The sequence below is a fragment of the Dermacentor albipictus genome, chromosome 1 (genome assembly GCF_038994185.2).
Source record: "Dermacentor albipictus isolate Rhodes 1998 colony chromosome 1, USDA_Dalb.pri_finalv2, whole genome shotgun sequence".
In the NCBI taxonomy this organism is placed as follows: domain Eukaryota; kingdom Metazoa; phylum Arthropoda; class Arachnida; order Ixodida; family Ixodidae; genus Dermacentor; species Dermacentor albipictus.
Genome location: NC_091821.1, coordinates 256698690 through 256722223, shown reverse-complemented (window position 1 = coordinate 256722223; position 23534 = coordinate 256698690). Strand labels below are relative to the sequence as shown.

Below are 23534 nucleotides of genomic sequence, written 5' to 3'. Positions count from 1 at the left end.
CACAATTTCAAAAGGTTTCTCGGAATGATATGGCAAAGGTGTAGGTGACACTATTCTTGGGGTCGTTACGAAGTTGGCGCTGTCTACTACACGATCTTATCGACTGTACCAACTTTTTAACCGCACCAAGAATAGTTACTCATACGGTCGCCATTACTATTTATTCTCGCTTATTCCTCCTCTACTTCTCAAAACCGTCATCCTGCGTCCTCTTCTTTCTAGTCCGCCTTGCATTACGAGGACGAAGTGAGACACAAACGACGCATACGGGCGCCCGTACGTGTCGTTTGTGTCTCACTTCGTCCTCGTCTGCTTAGCGCCGTAACCTTTGTTTTTAAGTCATGAACCAACTAGCGCAGCAACCAGCTTTGTTAACTCGCTAGGCGCCATTGTTATGACAGGCAGGCTGCAATGGGAGAGAACGGGACAGCCGTTGTTGCCTTCTCGGCCGCTTGGCTGGGCCGAACGGCGCTAGTTGTCGGGGATGGGACGCGTCGGCTTCCACAGGCGACGGTGTTCCAAGCGCGTTCCTGACGCATTTTCTATGCCGATCCCAGACAACGGTTCCCGAATGGTCGCGCCGCAGCAGCTGACAGCGTTTTCGATGCACGTGGCAGGCCGCACTTTATTTTTTTTTTTGTTAAATCCGGCTGCCGTGGTTATGAGTTGTGATATAACAAGTTTTCACTTATGTAAAATTATTCATACCATTGTTATGCTGGTCTGTGGTATGTGGGAAGCGATGTATCTATGTGCACAAAAATGCCTGAACAAAAAAAAAGAAAGAAAGAAGGAAACATACTAGCGAACAGTTTCACTAGTCATTTATTTCTCGCTGAAGTTGAAAACGCGCGGTACATAGTTAATGGAAAGGGGCCGTGCATGCCAGACGTGAATAAAAAACGAAATAGCAAGGGGACGCAGCTTGAAAAACAATATAAAACACTCTTCCTGTGCGAATGTGAAAGCTGCAATATTAGCAATAATTTACTGACGCACTAGTCAGTTTTTGATTACCGAAAAAGAAAACGTGTTACCAGAGGGAACGAAAAACGTATAGGATGCTAAGACCCTGCGGTGTATCTGTGTGCTCCTTCCCGATTCGTCCCATATCGTAGTGCTATTTCTTTTTCTTGCAGTCAAACACATCTTGTCGGACGCGCAGAAATAAAAGTCCGCGATCGAAGTAAAACCAATTGGGTAAAATAAAACGAGCAAAAGTTATACAACTTGGCGAAGTAATGCAAGGGCCTTGCGCGCAAAGAAAATGATATTGGTTCTCCTCACGCATACCGCCTTCAAAGAATTGTGCTATTTACGCTGGCTGTTCTCTTTTTATTTACCTTCGATGCAGTCAGCGAAGCAGTACTAATTATTTCGGTGGGCCGCTGTGCTAGGTGCACGCAAAACTGCTGCGAAACGAACGCCAATAGCGACGGAAGCAGGGAAACGTTACGAACCTTATACCTTCGTATGACTCTCAAGACGTCGTGTTTACGCAACAAACTAAAATGGGATCGAACTCAGTCATTAAATTCAAATAAGGAAAGGAAAAATGAAGCTTGAGCAGAATGAATTTCACAATGTAGCTGCGTACAAAAAGCAGACTTTGCATCCCGGTGAGGTTTATTTCAAGCGCTTCATTAGTCTGAGCCTGTTGAAGTTGCAATCAGTGCGTTGTTTGTTCACATTTTATATACGCTTAACTCTAGAGCTGCACTGCGCGGAAATCTGTCTGGAAAGGACTGATACATCATTAGTCTCAATGCTGCCTCGTGCGTGTCTGTTTACCGTGTGATCCACTTGTGAATTCTTGTAAATTTAAAACTCATGAAAAATTGTGTATCGTTCGAACACAAGCATATTTCTTGCGACGCACGGGAAGCGAGAGAAAACGAAAGTCTCTGAGACGTTCTCGGATATATTTGCCTCATCGCTTCTTGATTGCGCCAGACTGAGCGCTGTCTGAACCATGCCTGAGGGTCAAATAAATTAACATCAGGTTCTTATGGCCCCGTGTATCCGCGATCGACAACGTAAGGAGTATTATCATGCTGAAACCAAACAGCCTTTCTACTCAATGTTTCTTGGTCGTCGGAATGAACTAGGTGACACTGATTGTCCTTATTTTTTTGAGTCCCACAATTTTATATTATAAATATATACCTGTTGTTTTTTTTATACCATGCAGAATATTTAAAAATTGCCTGTGGCAACTAGCATATTTCTAGTCATTCAGCTGGATTACTCAGAGGCAGACATCACTTGCACGAGAAATCAAAATACTCGCCACGGTGGCTTAGCGGCTATGGTGTTGCGCTGCTAAGCACGAGGTCGCGGGATCAAATCCCGGTCGCGGCGGCCGCATTGCGACGGGGGCGAAATGCAAAAACGCCCGTGTGCCGTGCACAGGGGGCACGTCAAAGATCCTCTGGTGGTCAAAATTAATCCGTAGTCCCACACTATGGTGGGCCTCATTATCAAGTCGTGGTTATGGCGCGTAAAACCCTAGAATTTAATTTAATTCGAGAAATCGAAACGAATAGTTGGAAAAATAACTTTTAATTACTTACGGCACATTTTGAACTTTACGAATTGCAGCCGGTGAGTCGGCAAGGCGTGTCCGCATGGAACTGATTTTCAGGATGACGCCAGTTTGGAGATGTTAATTCCCAAGTTGACTGACGAAATACATGGGCGTTCCCGTTAATTTTGTGCTTCAGTGCATAAAACGGCGGTTCGTTAAAAAAAAATAAGTAGAACGATAGTGCACTTTTACCGCATGTTTCACGGTGCCTGTCTCAAAAACCGTGGTGCGTATCTCGAATTCCTTCCAAACAGACACGCCTTGCGAACTCGCCGGATACAATTTGCAAATTACAATATATGCCGTAAATTATTTAAATAGAATATAATGAGTCAATTTATGTTAATTAGTCGATTATGCATTTGGATTTCTGGTGCAACTGATGTCCGCCGCTTAGAATAAACCAGCTCAAGGACCACAATTGCGCCATCTGTCACAGGCGACCTCCTGTATATATATATACATATATATATATATATATATATATATATATATATATATATATATATATATATATATATATATATATATATATATATATATATCACCTCCTACACATAAATATGCCAAGATGCGTTAGCCTGCGTATGAGCAGGGTGCGTTCATTTACGTGTATTTTGTCATCTTGCGGTAGTGCATACTACAAGCAGGTCGCCGCGCGCATCCATAACCGCGCATGCGTATCGTTGTCGATATCGATAAGCACACGACACACGATAAGCTGCCACGCAGATGTCCACCTTAGCGTAACGTCATCAATAAACTAGCGACGAATGAAATAAAGCCTAGTCATCGGGGACCGAACCTGGTTCCTCTTTATTCTGAAATCCGTGCTTATGAAAGTGGTGCGATGATGTCAAAAAGGTTGCATCGTGCCGGGCAGATTCTCAATTCTGTGCACCCCCCCCCCCCCCCCCTCCTGCCCTCGACAAGAGTAATTGCGTTGTGTTTTTTTTTTCTCCTTTTTCATCACTTTTCCATCTCTCCTGATTCCCATTCGTTTCTTTCTTTTCCTTATTTGTTGTTTTGGCTACCCCACGCCCTCCACGCTTGGCGACTGCTTTCAGAGGTATCAGCCCAACCAACATCATAATAATATATCGCCGTGGAGGAAGGAACGAACGCGATAAAATTAGAGCGAGAAAGAGTATGCCCAGCACGTGACATGTCGCGGTTGGGACCGCCGCTCTAGCCGCACTCAGCCAACCTTAATTCTTTCGAGAAGTCAACGGCTGCGACAGAAACGTGCGGCTGCTCCACTCGCACGTTGCAACGTTTGGCGATCAATGTACACGTTGCAGTAAACTGCCGACGTTGCCCGAGCATATTGGGAGAAAATGTGCGCAGAGCACTTGGAAAGGCACCTGAACACGTGCGCATCGATTAAAACCTACCGGGAACCAAGCACGCCAGGCCGAGTTTGCTTAGCGCAGGGTCACTTGTTGGACCGACGTTTTTAAGGAAGAAAAATGAAGGGGATGGCTTTACGGAGAGTTGGCTTGCGAAGGCTGGTTGCGTTACGTAATGTTTTCTCGTTGTGTATTTCCTCCCCTACGTGCATGCGCTAAGAAGAGCAGATTCTACGCGACGAAAGATTACATGTGCGCTCCGCGTTCGGGATGCTGATTATGACTGATAATAATTATTATAACTTTTGAGGTTTTATTCCCTTTGGTTCTTTTAAAAAGAAACTGCGCAGTGTGCTATGGGAGACGCCATTTTGGAGGGCTCTAGATAAGGTTTACCCGCCTCGGGGTTCTTTAATGTTTACATGAATCTATGTACGCTATTTTTCTTACGTTCTATTACCGTAGGATTGCTGTCGCCGTGGCTGGAAATTGAACCCGCCACTTCGTGCTTAGCTCAATGGCGAAAGATCTCACGCGAGAACAGGTAAAAAATTTTGCTCGTAGCACTTAGGTTGCAGTTAAAGGCGAAGCAGCCCGCAATATTGTTTTCCTTTGTAGACACGAATTCTATTGTCTTTCTCAAGCCTCTCGACCTGTCTTAAGCGCAGGCAGCTCGAACTCTTCAGCCGTCTTCCTTTTTCTTCAGCTACGAACTTGATGTCAGCTTCTCTGCGATATCAATCATTAAGAGGCAAAGCACGCTTTACAGAACGTATAGGACTGGAGGAGGAGGGAGGGTGCAATGCAAAAAGCTTTCCGTGTGCCGTGCTTTGAGTGCGTGTAAAGAGCACCGGCTGGTCGTAACTAATCGGGAGACCTGAACTAAGGCATCCCTTGTAGCTCATTATGCAGCATTGGGACGTTAAACTCCGCAATTTAATTATCGTCCTGTATGCAGTCATTTTGCGTAATTTATTTTACCTTTGTAGACTGCCTTTGACGAAGATAGGTCCTCCCATCGAAACGTTGGCCAGCCTTTCTGAGGCACCTTATCCCTTTTTATAACCCTTATACCACAGTGTGCTATTCCATCTGTCAGCCCCTTTCTTGATATTGAGGCTAACTAAGTAGTTATTCAAGATTAGTTTGCGAAATTTTTAGACGTTGAGTTGAATTTTTGATTTGGGTGCTCGCGAGAAAATTTTAGAACTGATCCAACCATCGAAATCGATTGTTTGCATCTCACATCCCACTTTTTCGCATAGAAAATAGAAGCAAAGTCTGCAACACTTAAAAAAAAAAACAATGAAAAACCCCGAAGAAACATACTTGATGACTCAATCGTGCGTCGCGCTGCAACCGCACCGAAGACGATTGAGCTCGTCTTTGTCTCGCCCGACGGCTGCTATCGAAGCAAGTAGGAGCCCACTGCTCCCTCTTCGCAGCCGCTGACGGGTCGTGGTAGCACCGCTCTCGCGGGTCGGTGTCACGAAGGAGCGCGCGGTTTTGACTTGCACCGTAACACTAAAACAGTGGCTGACGTGTTATCAGCGTAATAAACGACCTGTCAGTCCGATGGGCCCCAGGTCGGACAAACAATCATATTTGTGTGCGTGCGTGGGTTTCTTGCCTGTGTTTCATGCCTGTGTTTCCTTTTTCAATGTGTTTAGGGGTATCAGGGTGGCGGGGCATGAACCGGCCACCGCTGGGCTAAATCTTTATTTTCATGTGCTGTCTGTATGACTGGAAAAAAATTACAATGTGTGAGGCGTGATGCATACAATGAAGTGGCAGTATCTTTGATGACTGCTGTCCCATAAATGTCAAGAGCAGGAAGTCAATATTAAAAAAAAAAATGGTTAACTAAGCGTGATTATTAACCAAATAAATACTACGCCAATATAACACGAGTCGCCTCCCTATAGGTGACTGCAATTAATGTTGCAGTAGCCTTATTTCGTAGACAGTATTATATTTTCAGAAGTCTGGCTCGATTACGTGGTACAAACTCTGTAAGACGTGGCTATACACGGGGTGTTCGAACTAACCTAACATCCCAAACCAACTCAAGGGCCACGACGGGCGCCGATGTGAGGGGCTGCTGTTAATTTCGACCACACATGGTTCTGCAACGTGCGCCCAAAATAAGCTACAGGGTGTTTTATAGCGAAGCTGTTTATGGCTAAGGTCCCGTGCATTTTTTGTGTCCTTGAAAAATTTGCGTGAGCAAAACCTGTCATCATCAGCAATGGCTCGTGACACTGCTCGCGCGTTCGTCGTCGTCTTCTACCACAGCTGGATCCGTTGCCGCTCATCATGCTAGCGTTCCCATACCGCCCCTCCCTCTGCGAAGGCACTGACGGCACTAGCCCACTGCATGCCAGTCGGTGCGGTGATCTCGTTCTAAAATACTTTGCCACAATATATCGCGAAATGAAAACATGCATGTATATAACGAACGCATAACACGAATGAACGCGGTTGTATAAAAGTAAATGTGCATGCGTAGCTTTTGTCACGATGACCACCGATCAAGGCAACAAATGTGTTCGCACCTTTGTTCAAAACTATGTGCCATGGCTTTGCCGTGTGCTACACAGCTTCGCGGGTAATCAACCTTCACAGAGTGGAATGGCTCATGATTTCTTTTGCATTCCTTCTTTTCGGCATACAATTGAACGCACGTGTACGTTTGTGTCATGTGATCTATGTTAAAATGATGATGACATTTGCACCCCGGCGAAGGAACGTATTAAAGGGACACTAAAGACAAACACGAACTCAGTTTTGGCTAACAATTTTCATTATGGCGTTTTACGTGCCAAAACCACTTTCTGATTATGAGGCACGCCGTAGTGGAGGACTCCGAAAATTTCGACCACCTGGGGTTCTTTAACGTGCACCTAAATCTAAGCACACAGGTGTTTTCGCATTTCACCTCCATCGAAATGCGACCGCCATGGCCGTGATTCGATCCCGCGACCTCGTGCTCAGCAGCCCAACACCATAGCCACTGAGCACCCACGGCGGGTAACTCAGTTTAGGCTGATGAAGCATTCTTTAAAACTATATTTTTGTTAATTTCGCGGTAAGAGGTTGATTACTAGAAGGGAAAGTGAAGGTCAAAGTTCCATGTCTTTAATAGCGCACGGAAATCCCAGAGTGCGACCTCGCGGATTTCAGGGCATATTTTTTTTTTTTCGTGTTTCGCACGTTGTGGCTTAGTAACAGTTCTTGAAGATTGACAAGTTTAGTCTTTGGCTCCTTGAAACACAATGCAGTTGTTTTTTATCGATAAATAAACTAACTACGCCGCAAAACCAACTAACTACGCGAAAATCCACGACGTCTGGTACGAGAAGAGGCATTGCCGCCCGTCTTTCGGTCTCTCTGGGCTTACTAACCCTCTTCTCAGGGCGAGAGCGATTTTTCTCTTTGTATTTTAGAAGGGTAATCTGCACATACAGCTGAACAAATTTTTTCTATTTTGTGTCCCTTTAAAACCTGTTCGACCTGGCACGATCTTGAAGGCGGTGTGCAATGTCGCACAACTTCTACGTAGCGTTAGCTTCTACGCGGAAAGGACTGGGGAATGTAAGCCGAGCCCCGGGACGGGAGTGCCGTCTACCACAGCGTTTTAAAGAGGTAGTTTCCCACGAGGGAAGAATGCGAGAAAGTGGTACGAAACGGACGCGTCTCAAAGCGCTCGTTGGCTTTGTCACGAGAGAGCCACGCGTACACGATCGTGGCCTAGTGGGTATGGGGCTGCTGTGCGCAAAGTCAGAGGTTCCATCTCGCCGTCGGCCGCGCACTCCTTCTTTCTTTTATTGATTAGGTGCGAAACGAGGCGAGACAGGAACCTACCTACCGTAAATTGCCTGGAATGAGGCAGAGAATGCTTCGCATTAATAATAGATACCTCGGGCTGTGCATGTGCATAAGGCCTAACTTATAGTATGCACGTTGTTAAGAGCTCGTGAAAAAGCCGCCGTTTTTCTTTTTAAGTTTCTATAAGGGGTTATCAAATGAGCTAGCCTTTCAAATATTGATTTGTATGCCGTGTTTCAATGCAAACGTTTATATCGCTTGTGGGGTTCCGCCCATGGTTGCCAGGTGCACTGGCTATCAGTATTGGCGCACGCACACTGAGACATGCAGCCGCGTAATAGGCGAGGCCTGCGAGCCTGAGCGGTCGTTGTCTGGCCGGCTGTACGGCACTCGCGTTGGGTGAGTAAACGTTCTTGTTCGAGTGGAGGACTCTGGTCGGTCTTTCTGCACGGCTGCGGATGGGCACAGCGAGCGAACACCACACGCTTCTCAAAACAACAAGAGCAGTTGTTTCCGATAGACGCCATTTTGTGTAACGCTTTTTTCCCCCGTTCTGTATACGAGTCAAAGGTCGAGTAATAAAACATAAAGAAAAGTGCGGAAGCCGGGGTTGTGCGCTACGGCAGTGGCGAAACCCTGCAAGTACGCCCAGAATGAGCTGAACGCAGTTCATGTTTAATATTTTGTTAAGATGCGACGGGAGCTTTATCAATGTGTGCATTGGCGGGTTTCGCTTCTCGGCTGGGGCCGGATGCGCTGGGCAGTTTGTGACAGCGACGAGCAGTCGCTGAAATCCAAGCTACCAGGGACCGCGGCGCGTGCTCCCGATTTGCTGCGTCACGCGAGACCAGTCGCTGGTGCGGGTGACTGTATAATGGTTCAATCATCAAGGAGTACATGGACCTTTAAGTGGACTCGTCACGGGCTTCGTTTCGAGCGCTATTTTTTTTAGGCTCATGTTAGTTTCCAGAACTAATGATAAGTTTACTTTGGAATTTTTTTGTGGAATAAACATTATTGCTTAATGCGAGAGTTCGGAAACACTAAGTCGTCAGAGACATTTTAACGCGTTCGTCAACACTAACAGTTTTTTTTTTATCGCTCTTTAATTTCTTTGTGGGCTTTATCTTCAAGAAAGATAGCTTGCTGAAAACAATTGCGTCAGATGGACGTAGAAATTGGGCCGTCAAATCAGTATTTAAACAGTCAGTCTAGTGGTCACTACTAGTCAAGTTATTTTACAGAACGCACAAGAGGATGCTGGTCGCTTCTTCACGTGGCTGCTGATAAATTATAATGTGTTTCATTCGCGCAGAGGGGCATGGTTACTTACAAACTTTGGTGCGAGTTATTTGAAACAATCTGTATAAGGCATCCACTCAAATCGCATTCTGAAAATTCAAGGTCTTTTTATTTTTGGAAGAAGGTGTTAAATTTGCAGACTAATTTGAGACTGAACTTAAAACCACATAGTACGTTGGCGAGTTAAAGATACACCCTTCAGATGGAAGAAAAAAAAAAAAAAGCAGACTGATATGTAGAAGAGGCGCTCCCACCGGTAGCTGTGCAAAATAGGAAGAACTTCATATAACTTCTTCACAGAGCTACCAAAGTAGAAGCTCGCTGATGTCACATAATGTGCCGATTGTTGCATATTCATCATAGCGTTTTCTTTGCTTGACTCTAATTAAAATATTCTCACGCAATGCTTTTATTGAATTCCGATGGTCGTCAGAAGCATTGCTATTGTCAGAAAAAGAAAAAAAGTAATACAGAACAATGCATATTGGAAAAGCGTTCACGGTTTTTGAAAGTTACTTTGAATGTGTGCAAATTGCTGTGATGGCGTTGCTCTATTTTCTTTCGTTCTTCTTTTTTTATCGCAGCACTTTGAGGCAGACAAATGCTACCGGCGTTTAGCAGCGGACTTGTGAGAAAGCGCACATAGTATTTACTACCGCCGCAAAATTAGAAAAGAAAGCCGGGTAAATATGTTTCACTCTAAAATTTAGAGTCGGCACCGCTCTTTGCTGGTTTAGGGTTAGCCATGCCGTGTCTGCTACGTGTGAGACCGAGCAGGCGTCGTCCGACGGTGCGCAGCTTTAATGTCATACCGCCAGGTGTATTGGACATTTTTGCGCCTCAGAATGAAATCGCAGGCTATTACAAAGTGCACCAAGCAAACGGAACCTGTCGATTGCTTTTCATAGCCGGTGTGACGTGCGGCAAAATTTTTACGTTTGATTAACTCTTTTTCTTTTTCGAACGTTTTATGAACCTTGGTCTCTGCTGGGGTGCAAGTAGAAAAAAGAAAAGAAACAAAGCGTTCACAAGAAGCACCCAAATACTTCTGCACTAAAAGAACAGGGAGAAGAGAAAGGGAGGCACGACGAGTCGTCCAAGTCCAGCAACGGTTGCTCTCGTAAATTAATTCCTGTCGGCTGTCACCTCAGCAATGGCGGCAGTTCTTGCTGTCAGTACGCCAGTTTCCTAGGTATTACACTCGAGACGATTCAAGTGTTAATTCCGGGAAACACGCATTCCGCTCTTGCTTCGCTGTATCAAGTCATCCTTACCGAGGCGCCCGTAAAACGTCACGAGGCATTGACTTGAAGGGCTTGTCGCGTGTGCGAAATTGCCTCGTCGCGCGAATGAACGGACGTGGCGGTGATTATTTGTTACAATAGCTGGCTGAATGGCCACTAATCTGGTGTTTACTTCGCCCCGTGTTTCAGAAGTATCGCAGACTTTAATTCCCATAGGAACCATGGAGCAGAAAGCTTTGACAGGCCTTCTTTCTCATATACCAGTGATAACGTGGAGACGTTGAAAGTCGTCCGCTTTTACGGCAAATAATCAGTTATGTGGCCATTGCGCTGACTGGCTATTCCGCCAATGTACGACTGTACGAAGGTGTATGAAAATTTCTGCGCAAGTTCTCTTTATCTATATTGCTTCAGTTATGCGGCTAAGACTTCTTCTTCCGTGTTATCTGGTGTCTGAACAATAAAGTCTGCTACGCTTAAACGTCTCATTTTCCGAGAGGAACGCGTATCGGCTGCTACCAGCCGTATTAAACACGCTTCAAACCCTTTCCTCTCTCTTTTTTATTCTTTGCTTTCTCATTCTCAATAAACAGCTAATTATGCTTCCATTTATTGCTTCTGTTTTGTTTCGTGTCTGTATTTTTTATTTTATTCAAGATAATATTCAAAGAAATGTTCTTTTTTTCTTTTCTGACAAGGGAAAATCTATTGTCAGTACGGCCTGATAACGCCTTTGACGCATGAGCGTTAGCTGCCTGCTATAATTGCGCGGCACACAAGTACATATTTCTCGGCAAAAGGCGTTTTGCTCTGAAGGGGAGACGCGTCACGATGGTGAGAGATTTAAAAAAAGAAAGAGGTGGCAGACTCCATCGACAATTTTATTGCCTTAACTTAGTTACTATATACGAGAGGTTTCCTTGCGGCATTTTTTCCCTATCCTGTTTGTTTCTTTCGAGCTGTTGCACTTTATTCATGTCTTCTTCGAAGAGTACGCATCCTTTTTCGATTCTGCACTTCTTTTTTGGGGGGGGGGGGGGGGGCTTCTGCGTTTTCGACCTCGGTCAGTCGATGCGAGTTTAACAAGTCTAGTGTTTGAGCTGGTTAGTGCTCGGGAATATTTGTAGGATCTTAGGCGTTGAAAGGAGCTCGGCTGTAAACTTGGACGAGACTGAGCCTCGCTAAGTCCAAGCCAAACGTTGTGGTTGACGCGTGTATCCACCTCACTTACCATGAAACCTCACCAACAATACCTCGTCTTTACCAGGTGCCAATGCGTTGCCTTATGCTCGCCTACGCGAACCAGCAAGAGTGGCCTCATCGGTGAAGATATTGCGAGTGTATTCACGCAGCGACATTTCATACGTGGCATTTAGCGTCCCTCTTTTACAGCGAAATGGTCAAAGCGAGCTCCACAACACTTTTCGTGCGGCGTTGGCTGCGGCTTGCGGCGGCGTGGCCGGTATCGCATGTGAGCCAGAAAAAGTGCCGACAACGCAGTCTGGCTCGCAGCCCCGAAGCGGATGTTTGACCAGGCTGTCGGAACGCGCAGCTGGACGCCGGTACTGGTAGAACTGGCATAGAATACAGGTACATGCTTCGGTTGCGGCGGAGACTATAGAAGTTCTAAGCCGGATATTAGTGGAGCGTTGGCAAAGGTTTGGGTAAACTTCGGACAGTGGCAAAACAAACCACTAGGACTTCCGAAGCGTGTGAGAACTCCCTTATATAGCTTCGTCGTCTTTCATGTATGTTGCCTGGATTTCCATATATGTACGAAGTCTCTTTTTGTTTGTTTGTTTGTTTGTTTGTCTGATGATTATCCAGCTAAACGCCCAGCATGACGGTAAAGTTGAGCTTATTGGATATGCGTCTTGTCTCAGTTATCCTACTACATTTAAAATAATAATATTAAAGGTCGTGGCTGTCGAGGCTGCACATATGGCCGAATGAAGTTCTTCGATACCATACAAAGTTCGCTGCCTCCCGTGGACCATTCTGCGAGACTAAATGCGATGTTGCCCTCAAATATGAACGCGCGAAAGACAGATGTTCACTAAGCAGGTGAACGTGACGCTGTCAACTTTAATAGTAGCTAGCGCGTATGGTTATTCCAACAGTCTTGTAGCTTGGAAAATGAAAATGGAACACTTGGGTATGCGTGGAATCAGGCTTCTGATGCTCGCTTTAAGAGGAGCGAAATGTATGGCTCAATGCGAGGCGAATAACGACCTAAATAATCAAATTCGACGTCTTGTTTGATCAATTAATGCAGTGAAAGACGTATAGGGAACTGAGCCACAACCTGGCTGGCGCGTGCGTGACTCAGCACCAGATCTATTGTACTATAATATAACCATACCAAGTGCCTATATGCCGATTTCTGGAGACAGTCTTCGGCAGGCGTGTACAGGATGACCGATTCAGCTTTGTTGTTTCGTCATTGGAAACACTGGCCCCATTTTTGGCTCACCAATGAGTAGTAGTGGAGCCTACTCGCTTCAGATGCGAGGGCATGTAAAGAATGAACCGGTCGCATAGCGGCTTCTCGGCCAGGCATCTCGTGACAAGGCAATGTTGCACGCACCTCCTCATTCGAGTGGCCGTAGTAGGGCTGCTTTCCGAAGGTGAAGATTTCCCACAGGACTACACCGTAGGACCAGACGTCGGACTCGAGGGTGAACTTGCCGTACATGATGCTCTCGGGGGCCATCCACCGCACAGGCAGCATGCGGGAACCACGTATCTGCGAGACCGAAAGGGCGCAGTCAGTGTCCATTGGTGCAGGAAGAAATGATTATTATTATTATTATTATTATTATTATTATTATTATTATTATGATGATGATGATGATGATGATGATGATGATGATATATGGTGTTTAATGGCGCAAGGACCAGGTATGGACAAAGAGCGCCATGACAAATGGTAGTCTTAACGATATTTTGCTAATGGCGTGGACAGTGACTTCATCATGGTAGATGTGACATGGCCGTAAAAGGGCCTAAAAATTGTCGCTGTATATGGCGTAAAATATATAGGTACCAAAATAATAACGCAGATTAGTTATGGACGTGGACGATGGCAATGGTGTTTTGGTAAAAAAAACATACGACAACAGTGACATTTAGAGCTTGAAGAAGGCCCTCCAATGCAATGGCTGTTAATCATGTGTTAGAGTTACCTGGCCAAATTATATTCAGGATGTCAGTTTCGGCTAAGAAATCTAAGACTATTTGCAGATTAAAAAGCGGTTCATCGCTCAGGAAAAATGCAGGTTAAAGCAATGTATTTTCGCGATATGCGGACGGGAAGTACTTTTTTCCTCTCTGTTTATCTTGCAGGGCACTGAATAAGAACGTGGAGGACTGTCAGACTATTGGCGCACTTACTACAAGTCAGAGGATCGCCCCCACTCAAGAGGTAAGAGTGAGTACCGTAAGTGTGTCCTATTCTCAATCGATAAAGAAGTTGAGCAGGAAGAGCACAACCTTGCCCGGGAGGCCATTTGTGGAGTTTTGCTCTCGAACTGGTGGCTCATATTTCTATGTTGAAGGATGGTGGGCAGATTGATCTAGAAAAACTGGCCACCCTGTATACGCAATGCCTCATAAGCTCGAGCATACCGGAATCTTGGAAGAACGCTAACATAATCCTAATTCATAAGAAAGGGGACGCCAAAGACTTGAAAAATTAAAGACCGATCAGCTTACTGTCCGCTGCCTACAAAGTATTTACTAAGGTAATCGCAAATAGAATCAGGAACACCTTAGACTTATGTCAACAAAAGGACCAGGCAGGATTCCGTAAAGGCTACTCAGCAATAGACCATATTCACACTATCAATGAGGTGATAGAGAAATGTACGGAATATAGCCAACCCTTATACATAGCTTTCATTGATTACGAGAAAGCGTTTGATTCAGTCGAAACCTCAGCAGTCATGGAGGCATTACGGAATCAGGGTGTAGACGAGCCGTATGTAAAAATACTGAAAGATATCTATAGCGCCTCCACAGCCACCATAGTCCTCTATAAAGAAAGCAACAAAATCCCAATAAAGAAAGGCGTCAGACAGGGAGATACGATCTTTACAATGCTATTCACAGCGCGTTTACAGGAGGTATTCAAAGGCCTGGATTGGGAAGAATTAGGGATAAGAGTTAGTGGAGAATACCTTAGTAACTTGCGATTCGCTGATGATATTGCCTTGCTTAGTAACAATTGCAAGGCATGCTCACTGACCTGGAGATGCATATCAGAAGAGTGGGTCTAAAAATTAATCTGCAGAAAACTAAAGTAATGTTTAACAGTCTCGTAAGAGAACAGCAGTTTACGATAGGTGGCGATGCACTGGAAGTGGTAAGCGAATACATCTACTTAGGGCAGGTAGTGACTGCGGATTCGGATCATGAGACTGAAATAATCAGAAGAATAAGAAAGGGCTGGAGTGCGTTTGACAGGCATTCTCAGATCATGAACAGCAGGTTGCCATTATTTCTCAAGAGAAAAGTGTATAACAGCTGTGTCTTACCAGTACTCACGTACGGGGCAGTAACCTGGAGGCTTACGAAAAGGGTTCTACTTAAATTGAGGACGACGCAACGAGCTATGGAAAGAGCAATGATGGGTGTAACGTTAAGGGATAAGAAAAGAGCAGATTGGGTGAGGGAACAAGCGTGAGTGAATGACATCTTAGTTGAAATCAAGAGAAAGAAATGGGCATGGGCAGGACATGTAATGAGGAGGGAAGATAACCAATGGTCATTAAGGGTCACGGACTGGATTCCAAGGGAAGGGAAGCGTAGCAGGGGGCGGCAGAAAGTTAGGTGGGCGGATGAGATTAAGAAGTTTGCAGGGACGACATGGCCACAATTAGTACATGACTGGGGAAGTTGGAGAAGTATGGAAGAGGCCTTTGCCCTGCAGTGGGCGTAACCAGGCTGATGATGATGATGGTGATGATGATTTCTATGCGAGCGTAAGAATCACCCATTTCCCCGTGACACGGCGCGAATAAGGGCAGCTCGCATCGTTTTAGACGAGGGCATGTTCGACAGTGCGCCGACTGAGCAGGGAAAGAAATTAAATAGAAAAAAGCTAGGAGAATGGCAAATGATGAAAGGAAAGTTGTTAATCCATTTTAAAAACGTTTGAACCCACTAACTGCGTTACGGTTAACTTCGTTTTGTAGGCTAATGTTGTGGAGAGAAAGTTCTCTCGAACAACGATGAGTAACAGCACGAGTGTGGTTGCTGCTCGTGGGCCAGGAGCTGCTGTTTTGCAAAATGCATGAAGCTAAACGCCCTATCTCCAGAACCAGAAGCTCAAGGGATGAAAACTTTAGGGAAAGTCGGCGAACTGTCTGCTACTATCTCTCAAGAAGGAAAACTTCCTGAGAGGCTGGGTGGTTCCGTTTTGAAAACGATTTCGAAGTGTGAGCTAGCGTCCTCGCAGTATACTGCTGTTCACGGTTCATTAACACGCTACCGCCTTCGGTTTTTTTCGCGTTTCTTCAATGGCTTTTCGTTTCAACACGAGGCCAACTCGTTTGTATTTTATGTCAGCCTTGCTTTGCGTAACCTGCTAGTGCTTGCTGCCGTAGAAAAAAATACGGTTGAAAAATAACACTTCCTCTATTCATACCGACCCAAATCGGGTTCACGCTTTGGAATAATTCATTAATTATTTGATTCATTATTATGTGTTCGCAGGTGCGAACAGACGCACATATGCAACAAATAAAAGGATACACAAGGCTAGTACGAATATCAGCTGTATTAGGCGCTGAATGCTAATTTACCGATTTTTAAAATTTTCTTAGATAAGAGAGATAAAAAGTGGATAGCCTGTGGCAGGTGGAACAATTCCGCTTCTTCAGGAAGTTTACTTGAAGAGGCAGATGTTAGTTCCATGACAAATGTCAATTGCAGCTAATTGGCTAAATTACGCAAAATATGTGTTAAAAACTTGCTTTGGAAAGCACGTTGTAACTGTGCAATTGAAGCAAAGCTGTCCATTTAACAGAAATGCTGAGCATGGCACCAATATCGAGCTGCCGTCATCAAATTGCGAAGAAGTATACTGAAAATTCACTGAGTTTTGCCTTGCACTGCTCCAGGAAAAGTTTGTCTCACTAACCTGGGACTCTCTACCGCGATTCGGTAACGCCAGCACAGCATCTCAATACTTGGTGGAAAAGTGAACCTTTGCGTGATACATATTCACGTATTTTTCAGTTTTTACCATTTAGCCCTCTTTGCACAAATCATATTGTTTGCTGACACCCCATTGATCCTGAGGTCACCTCTTGCAGAGATAAAGTTAGGGTGATGCTGATTTTGTTCCAGTTCCTCCGCGAGACTTACGCAAGAACAAGCGGGCAGGCATGGACCGTATACACTGTACTGCAGTGTTGAAGCGCGCTACCTTGTAGTAGTCGCAGGTGTAGATGTCGCGGGACATTCCGAAGTCGGAGATCTTGACGCAGAGGTCATGGCCCACCAAGCAGTTCCTTGTGGCCAGGTCTCTGTGCACGAAATGCTGGGACGACAAGTAGCACATACCGCTCGCGATCTGCGTCGCCAGCCATGGCAGGTCCGACTGCACAGAAAGCAAGCGCTAAGGTCAGGAAATACACACGATGGTTCGGCGCAATGTGATCACCACTGCTGGGAATGCTTCGATTTCTTTAAGTGCGGTAGAATTTGAAGGAGTCATTACGACAACCTCGCGTGGCAAGCATTTAACTTCCACGAACACTTAGAAGGCGCGTCCACGACGACAAATACCGGTCCACGCGGATGCTGTCGTTCCAGAGGATCAAGGTTTCCTGATTCGGTGTTGCTCAAGATAACACACAAACAAAATGTGCGTATCAGTGATGAAATCTTGGCACGAAGATGTATAGACGAATAGAAAGGTAGCAGAAGTGGCAATCTGGGGGCGGCGATTAATGCGCCCAATGATTGATAAAGCATAGCAATGATATACAGTGAAAAGCATACATAAAATGGACTACAAACGTTAATCGCATGTATAGAATTCCTTGCGCCCACGTCCAAGGGATCATAGTATTTTTTCTTATTAAATAAGTGAACTACGAGAAATGAACGTGACTTGGGGTGCTGCGCTGAACATTGCCGAATTTGCATGTTCTGTTTTGAGCCAATCAGCTAGAGGCCGTAGCAGCCCCGTGGGCTGATCAGAACTGACTAGATGGCGGATCCGGTAATAGGACGGAATTTGACAATGTCCAGAATGGCACCCCTGGATGCAGAATGACGTTGATAGCGTGTGTAGCGGGCGCTTTCCTCCATGGCTCACGTGAGCGGTCGTCTGCGGTACTAATTGAACGAACGGAGAGACGTTTCAGACGCCACAGAAATAAATTGTGACACTGTTACGGTCGTTGTCTGGACATCTTGTCCCAGCGTCGCCGCAGCAAGATGTTCGCCGACCGACAAAATTGACGTCACTGCGCTGTGGTGACACAGGACGACCAAGTTATCGATTGGCTGATTGTTCGATCACTCAGTTCATGTTGGCGGCGCTGTAGAAAGACCCAACGCGAGTCATCTTGTGCTCCCCACAAATATGAGATCTCGATGGCATCACGAGAAGTGTAGGTGTTAGCATACACTTTCATAAAACCGGCAGGGCCAGATTATTTTATTTACTTACGGGCCTCGACGACAGCCCACTTCAATTCGCGTTTGGTACTGTGAAGACGTGGCGTGTCGCAGTGGCAGAACTTCTTTTCCTTCTTCTTCTTCTTGTTCACTTCTTTTCCCTATCGCTTCCGAGTTGCAGCGTCTGAAGCTCTCCAAAACTCGATCATGTGAGTTGCAAAATATTTTTTTTTTCTCACTCCCTCCCGCATGCTTCGTAAACAAGTTACTCGTGTCACTTGCTCCAATACCCCGCCATCCAGCTGTGCTGATAAAACTGTTCCGGGAACTCACAGCAGGTTTGCATGCGTAACGAGATATCGGACGCATGCGTGTCGCGCGGAAGAAAATTGCATGGCGCCTTATGCCAGCGTTGCAATTTACGGAGCCGCGAATTCACCTGTCTTACAGTTTCACTCGCGTCTCATCGCGATCGAACAAGCGACGTGTTTACCGGAGGCTTTTACGAAATGCTTTTATTATTACTATACTTTTGCATCCGACATGGCACTCCAGAGATATTGCGCTGAATAAGTAAATATTTCGAAGAATCGCCACTCCATTGGGATCCCATATATTCTACCGAGCACCTTTTGTAACCGTTTCGTGCCGAACCGGTAATCTTTATTATATTTTTCGGCTCAGGTTCGGTTCGGCTTAGGCACGTTCTAAGGATATCGGCTCTGGTTCCGGTTCCGTTTTGGCTAAAATTCCAGTTCGGGTCCAGACGCGCATATATCAGCGATTGTTGTGTATTAATTTTTCTGATGAAGTAAACATCTCATTTCATTTCATTTTAAATGACAGCAAAAACTTTGAGGGCTTGTGATTGTAATACATAGAACATGACACACACACACACACGCACGCACGCACGCACGCACGCACGCACGCACACACACACACGCACGCACGCACGCACGCACGCACGCACGCACACGCACACACACACACACACACACACACACACACACACACACACACACACGCACACACACACACACACACACACGGCAACATTTGTTAATTCTAGAAATAACAAAATTAAACAGATACATTATATTTTAGCGCTCGGAAACAAAGGAACAGCATATACATTATGCAACCGACGCAGAATTTTCAAGATTCAATCATTGCAATCTTGTGTAACAAGATAACAGCACGAAAAGGCAGTCTCTCTGGTTTCCGTTGTTAGGGTGATGCAGACAATTTCAGCAGGCCACATATAGCGCTACGGCAACAAAATCCATGCAGGATTAGCTGGATAGGATTGGCCTTATGTCTGTCTTCGCAGTTTCTAAACTTGGTCCATTAAACCAGCTTGATACGGGCCCCAAATAATGTTGACCTGCTCTGACATTCTTTATCACACTCTAACATTTGATAACGATGCCTTTCATTTTGCATTCTTTTTCGCTTTTCGTCATTGGCTGAGATGCCGGCGCCGCCGCATCGCCGTTATCGCCGGGATCGGCTTATTGCAGGGATCGACGGGGGATATGAAAATATTGATAGATGAAATGGATCGTTATAATATAGGGCTCTGCTTACCTTTTCTCTTCTTTTTTTTCCGCTTTTGTTTCACGCCGTTTACACGTGGAAAACAAACAGCAGCATGCCCCTCCCCCTCCCTCCTCCACACATATGTAATTCTATCACATGTTGTGAACAACTTGTATGTCGCCCAGGTCAACATGTGAACGCAAGATTGGTTCTCTTTCCCCACGCCGTAAAACGAACCCAGACAGAGTCCCTTGTTTTAAGCACAACTGCTCCCGTATTCAGTTGCTGAAATGATGAGCAATAATTAAGAGAAATGTGCTCACGCGTGATGCTGAAAGCAAATGAGTCATGCGCCCGAACGCTCTGCATGACTCAATCGACGAACGCCCTAGCGGCTGCACACTTCGTTGGAAGCGTGCAGCCGTTGATGTCGCCATCGCGCCAATGCGGCATCCGACCAGAACATGCATCTTTGCTTCTTACTAAGTTTCCTCAGTGACAGATTGCGGACCGCGCGAGCTCTGCGACTTGAGTCAGCGAGAATCGATGCATGAACTGAGCAGTACGGTTTCATGAAGTACGCGCAACGAAAAAAAAGGAGGGTAAACAGAAAAGAAAAAAAAAGCAACGTCTCCGTACGGCTCAAGCCCAAACTTTCTTTTCCCCCGAGCTTAAGACATGCAGCTTGGGACAAACTTTTCAACGACTGCGTTCTGATTGAGTTCCCTTTTAGATTTTGTGCGAATTCTTCCTTGCGGGTGTGGCGTAAGAACTGCACAACACCTGGCACCAGTACGCCTCAAAGCGCCGATGAAATGAACATTGACTGGACAAATATATGCAAAATTCAGCACGAAAAAAGAAAAAGAAACAAAGCCTCTATAGATAGAAGTAAAATCAAAGATTTCAAATTGAAGTACCTCGTAGTCTACGGGAGCTGCAAGCAGGGCAGTTCAGCTAGCGTGGGAATGATGGGTAGTACATGGATTCACCTAAACTTCGCACTTCTGGCTTTAAACGACTTCGTGACTTTGCAGAGGGATCATTTTTAAGAACGTACACTTGGCAGGCAGCGCCGGCTTGTGTCCACATCGCGCATTGATAGTGCGCGCATGTCGGACAGAGCGAACGGTTGTGTCGACTAATAGCACAGGAACGCAGATGCGCACTGCACCAGAATCGACGTCACGCGAGCTTTAACGGCGCGACGCCAGGTTGCGCTGGCATGCTTTTCGCCACGCGCTCGCAGGGATCCGTTGCTTTTGCTCACCACTGTAGTACGTGCTGAGCGGCTTGTGTTGTCTGCGAATTGAAGGCGCATCTTGCGGCATTTTTTAAAGAGTAACCAGCGATGGTAGCTGGCTACCCCGTACAGCGAAAGCCCGTTCATCTTTCGAAAGCCAGCGAAAGATGAACGTTGCGGTTGCAGTGCTGGGAAAATACAAACTGGAAAACATCTGCTTTCGTCGCTGGAAGGGGGCAGCCAGCACAAGTCGCACCCTACTAAAGCGTGGCGAGCTTCAAGTACAAGTGGCCGCAAGTACAGGGTGTCCCAGCTAACATTAACCAGGGTTTAAATATATGCGAATGCCACGTATAGCTGGACAGAACCAAGCTAATGTTGTCTGCCGTCGCTTGGAGATGCGCAAATTATTTTTTTTCATTCCGCTTAATTAGATAATTACTGTTAAATAATTAATCAACTTCATAAATATTATAAATTGATGAAAAGTGTCAATCTGAAGATGGTAGATCAATATCAAAAACCCCCGATACACCTTTCTGTTGCTCAATACCTGCTTCATAAGAGCTTTTTTTTTTTTTTGAGCAGGAAAGAAGCCCGCGTATACATGCAAAGTGCCTCGAGCGGCCAGTCGCGCGGCTGAATCGGGAGTTTTTCATATGGCTCTACAATATTCTCATTGACACTTTTCATCTAGTTATAATATTTGAGAAGTTTATTACTTAGTTAAGACCAATTATCTAATTAGGTAGAACGGAACAAGCAGTTTGAGTATCTATCTCCAAGCGACTACAAACAACATTACCTTTGTTCTGTCCAGCCACGTGGCACTTGCATTTTTAAAACCCTAGCTCCAGTTAGCTGGGACACCCTGTATAAAGGGGGGCGCTGCATAAGGCATCCTGTGCGCAGTGTGCTCCGCCAAGTTAACAGACCGGCTGGGGGAGAGCGTGCACTCGGTTGGATAAGAACACGTGTGCGTTGCCGGGGAGAATTTGTACAGGCGCGAAATAAGGATAATGGATTGGGGCGCGGTAGGGGTGTGGGGGAGGATACGGGATTGGGTCAACAGGGAGCCCGTTGTTAAGCAGCCAGGGCACAGCGGCTCGTTGCAGGGCCTTTAATCTAGCGTACCTTGAGACCAAGTCATGCAAACTTTCTATCGCTGACAGGATGAATTCAGGAACAGTACAATGCGACGATTGTGTTCCAGTGTTATTCCCTTTCGCGCTTCGTCATTGGTCTGAGTGGCCCTCCGGCCGCCGTATCCCCGGGACACGTCGGCCGTTAACGGTGGACGATAAGAAATAAATAGAATCGAGGAAAAGGAATGATTGCATTATAATGGCCCAAGTGCCGTATTATGTCATGATTATTTCGATTTTTCATTCGTTTCCCACTTGGTAATTGACTGGAAGAACGCCACGCCTACGTCATCGCCGTCGTGAGCAGTGGGTGATGAGAAAGTAACAGAAGAGTAATCCTTACATTTAATCCGGCTCATGGCAAGCTGGTGCCTTATGTGCATACTGCTTTGTTGGCGCGTCATGGTTATTTCTGTTGTATAGAGTCTGCGCACGCATTATAATAATTTCTGCGGTATGACATCGTAAGTTGAAACAGAGACGCCGCAGTGCAGCTCTTTGCGAACACCTCATTTAAGTATGTGGGTGTTTTTACCATTTCACCGTCATCTGAATGCGCGGGTTGCGATCGCAAATCTAGCCTTCGCGTGTCCGCGACATTGTTCACAATTGTGGCGTTTTGCTGCGAAACTGAACGTCATGGTGGCTGAGACTACTAGCATGGCAGGTGTCTTAAAGCTGACAGGTGTCTTCAAGTTGCATACGTATTCAAATCGCGCAACGCGTAGATGATGGCGGCAAAATAAACCATGCAGGTTTCATCGCCGACACTATCGCATTACACGTTTCCGAAATGACGTCTCTGAATTGCTCAATCTCTTGTTCATCGCGTGCACAGTCTATTTATGGAGAGATAGGGCATTATTAAACATCACATTCGGGCGCGAGGCGTAATGACAACTGCTTTTTGCGACTTTGCTTCAGAATACGTTGCCATGAAATTCGGCTGACTTAAGATCTCGAGAACACTGGCTTTCTCTTTTTATCCTAAAGCGATCTCCAACTCGCACAACCTTATGCCATTTTGTTAACAGTAGTGGAGCTAGAGCGCTTTGACGTATATAGCTTGGTTTCTCATTTCAAAGATAGGGTTGAAGGATTTAGAAATGTACATAGCTGTTCCTACAAAAAAGTAGAATCAAACAGACGCACGAACTGATTTCCCAGAGGTCCCGCACTGCAAAAGAGAAGCCACGAGTAGTTTAATGAATACTCATGCATTTCTGGCCTATTGTTAGCTTAACATTGGCTCTCTGATGTGGACCTCCATCACGAAAATCAAAGCCTACGCGTTTCAGGTGTCCCGAGCCAACGAACGTCTCGGCAAACCTGCGTTATTCGCTTTATTCGTCAGTATCGGGAAGAATGATCAAGTGGGTCAAATGTTGGCAGTGGTATTAAAGAAATAATAATAATAATAATAATAATAATAATAATAATAATAATAATAATAATGATGATGATGAAAAAAGAATGTGACCGTGGGGAACTGAACTTATACCCAAGTTCCGCTCAATCTCTTTCGAGCAAATCTTTGAAATGATGAGGGAATAGGGTGCTCCGGACCATTTTAATAGTAACATTGCCTGGGATCTTTCTGGCCCTGTCTTGGAGCCGTTTGCGCGCAATATCATTCATTACCAGTTAGACATGCCATTACTG

At 45.5% G+C, this 23534-nt stretch overlaps 1 protein-coding gene across 1 annotated transcript in view; it reads right to left on the bottom strand.

The window, feature by feature from the left end:
• LOC135901737 (high affinity nerve growth factor receptor-like) overlaps window positions 1-23534 on the bottom strand; it is a 174726-nt gene that overhangs the window by 10596 nt on the left and 140596 nt on the right. Inside the window, exons 8-9 of the mRNA XM_065431556.1 lie at window positions 16741-16914; window positions 12898-13056 (exon numbers count right to left, since the gene is read on the bottom strand). Of these exons, the coding sequence (XP_065287628.1) occupies window positions 12898-13056; window positions 16741-16914 (333 nt within the window). The remainder of the gene's footprint in view (window positions 1-12897; window positions 13057-16740; window positions 16915-23534) is intronic.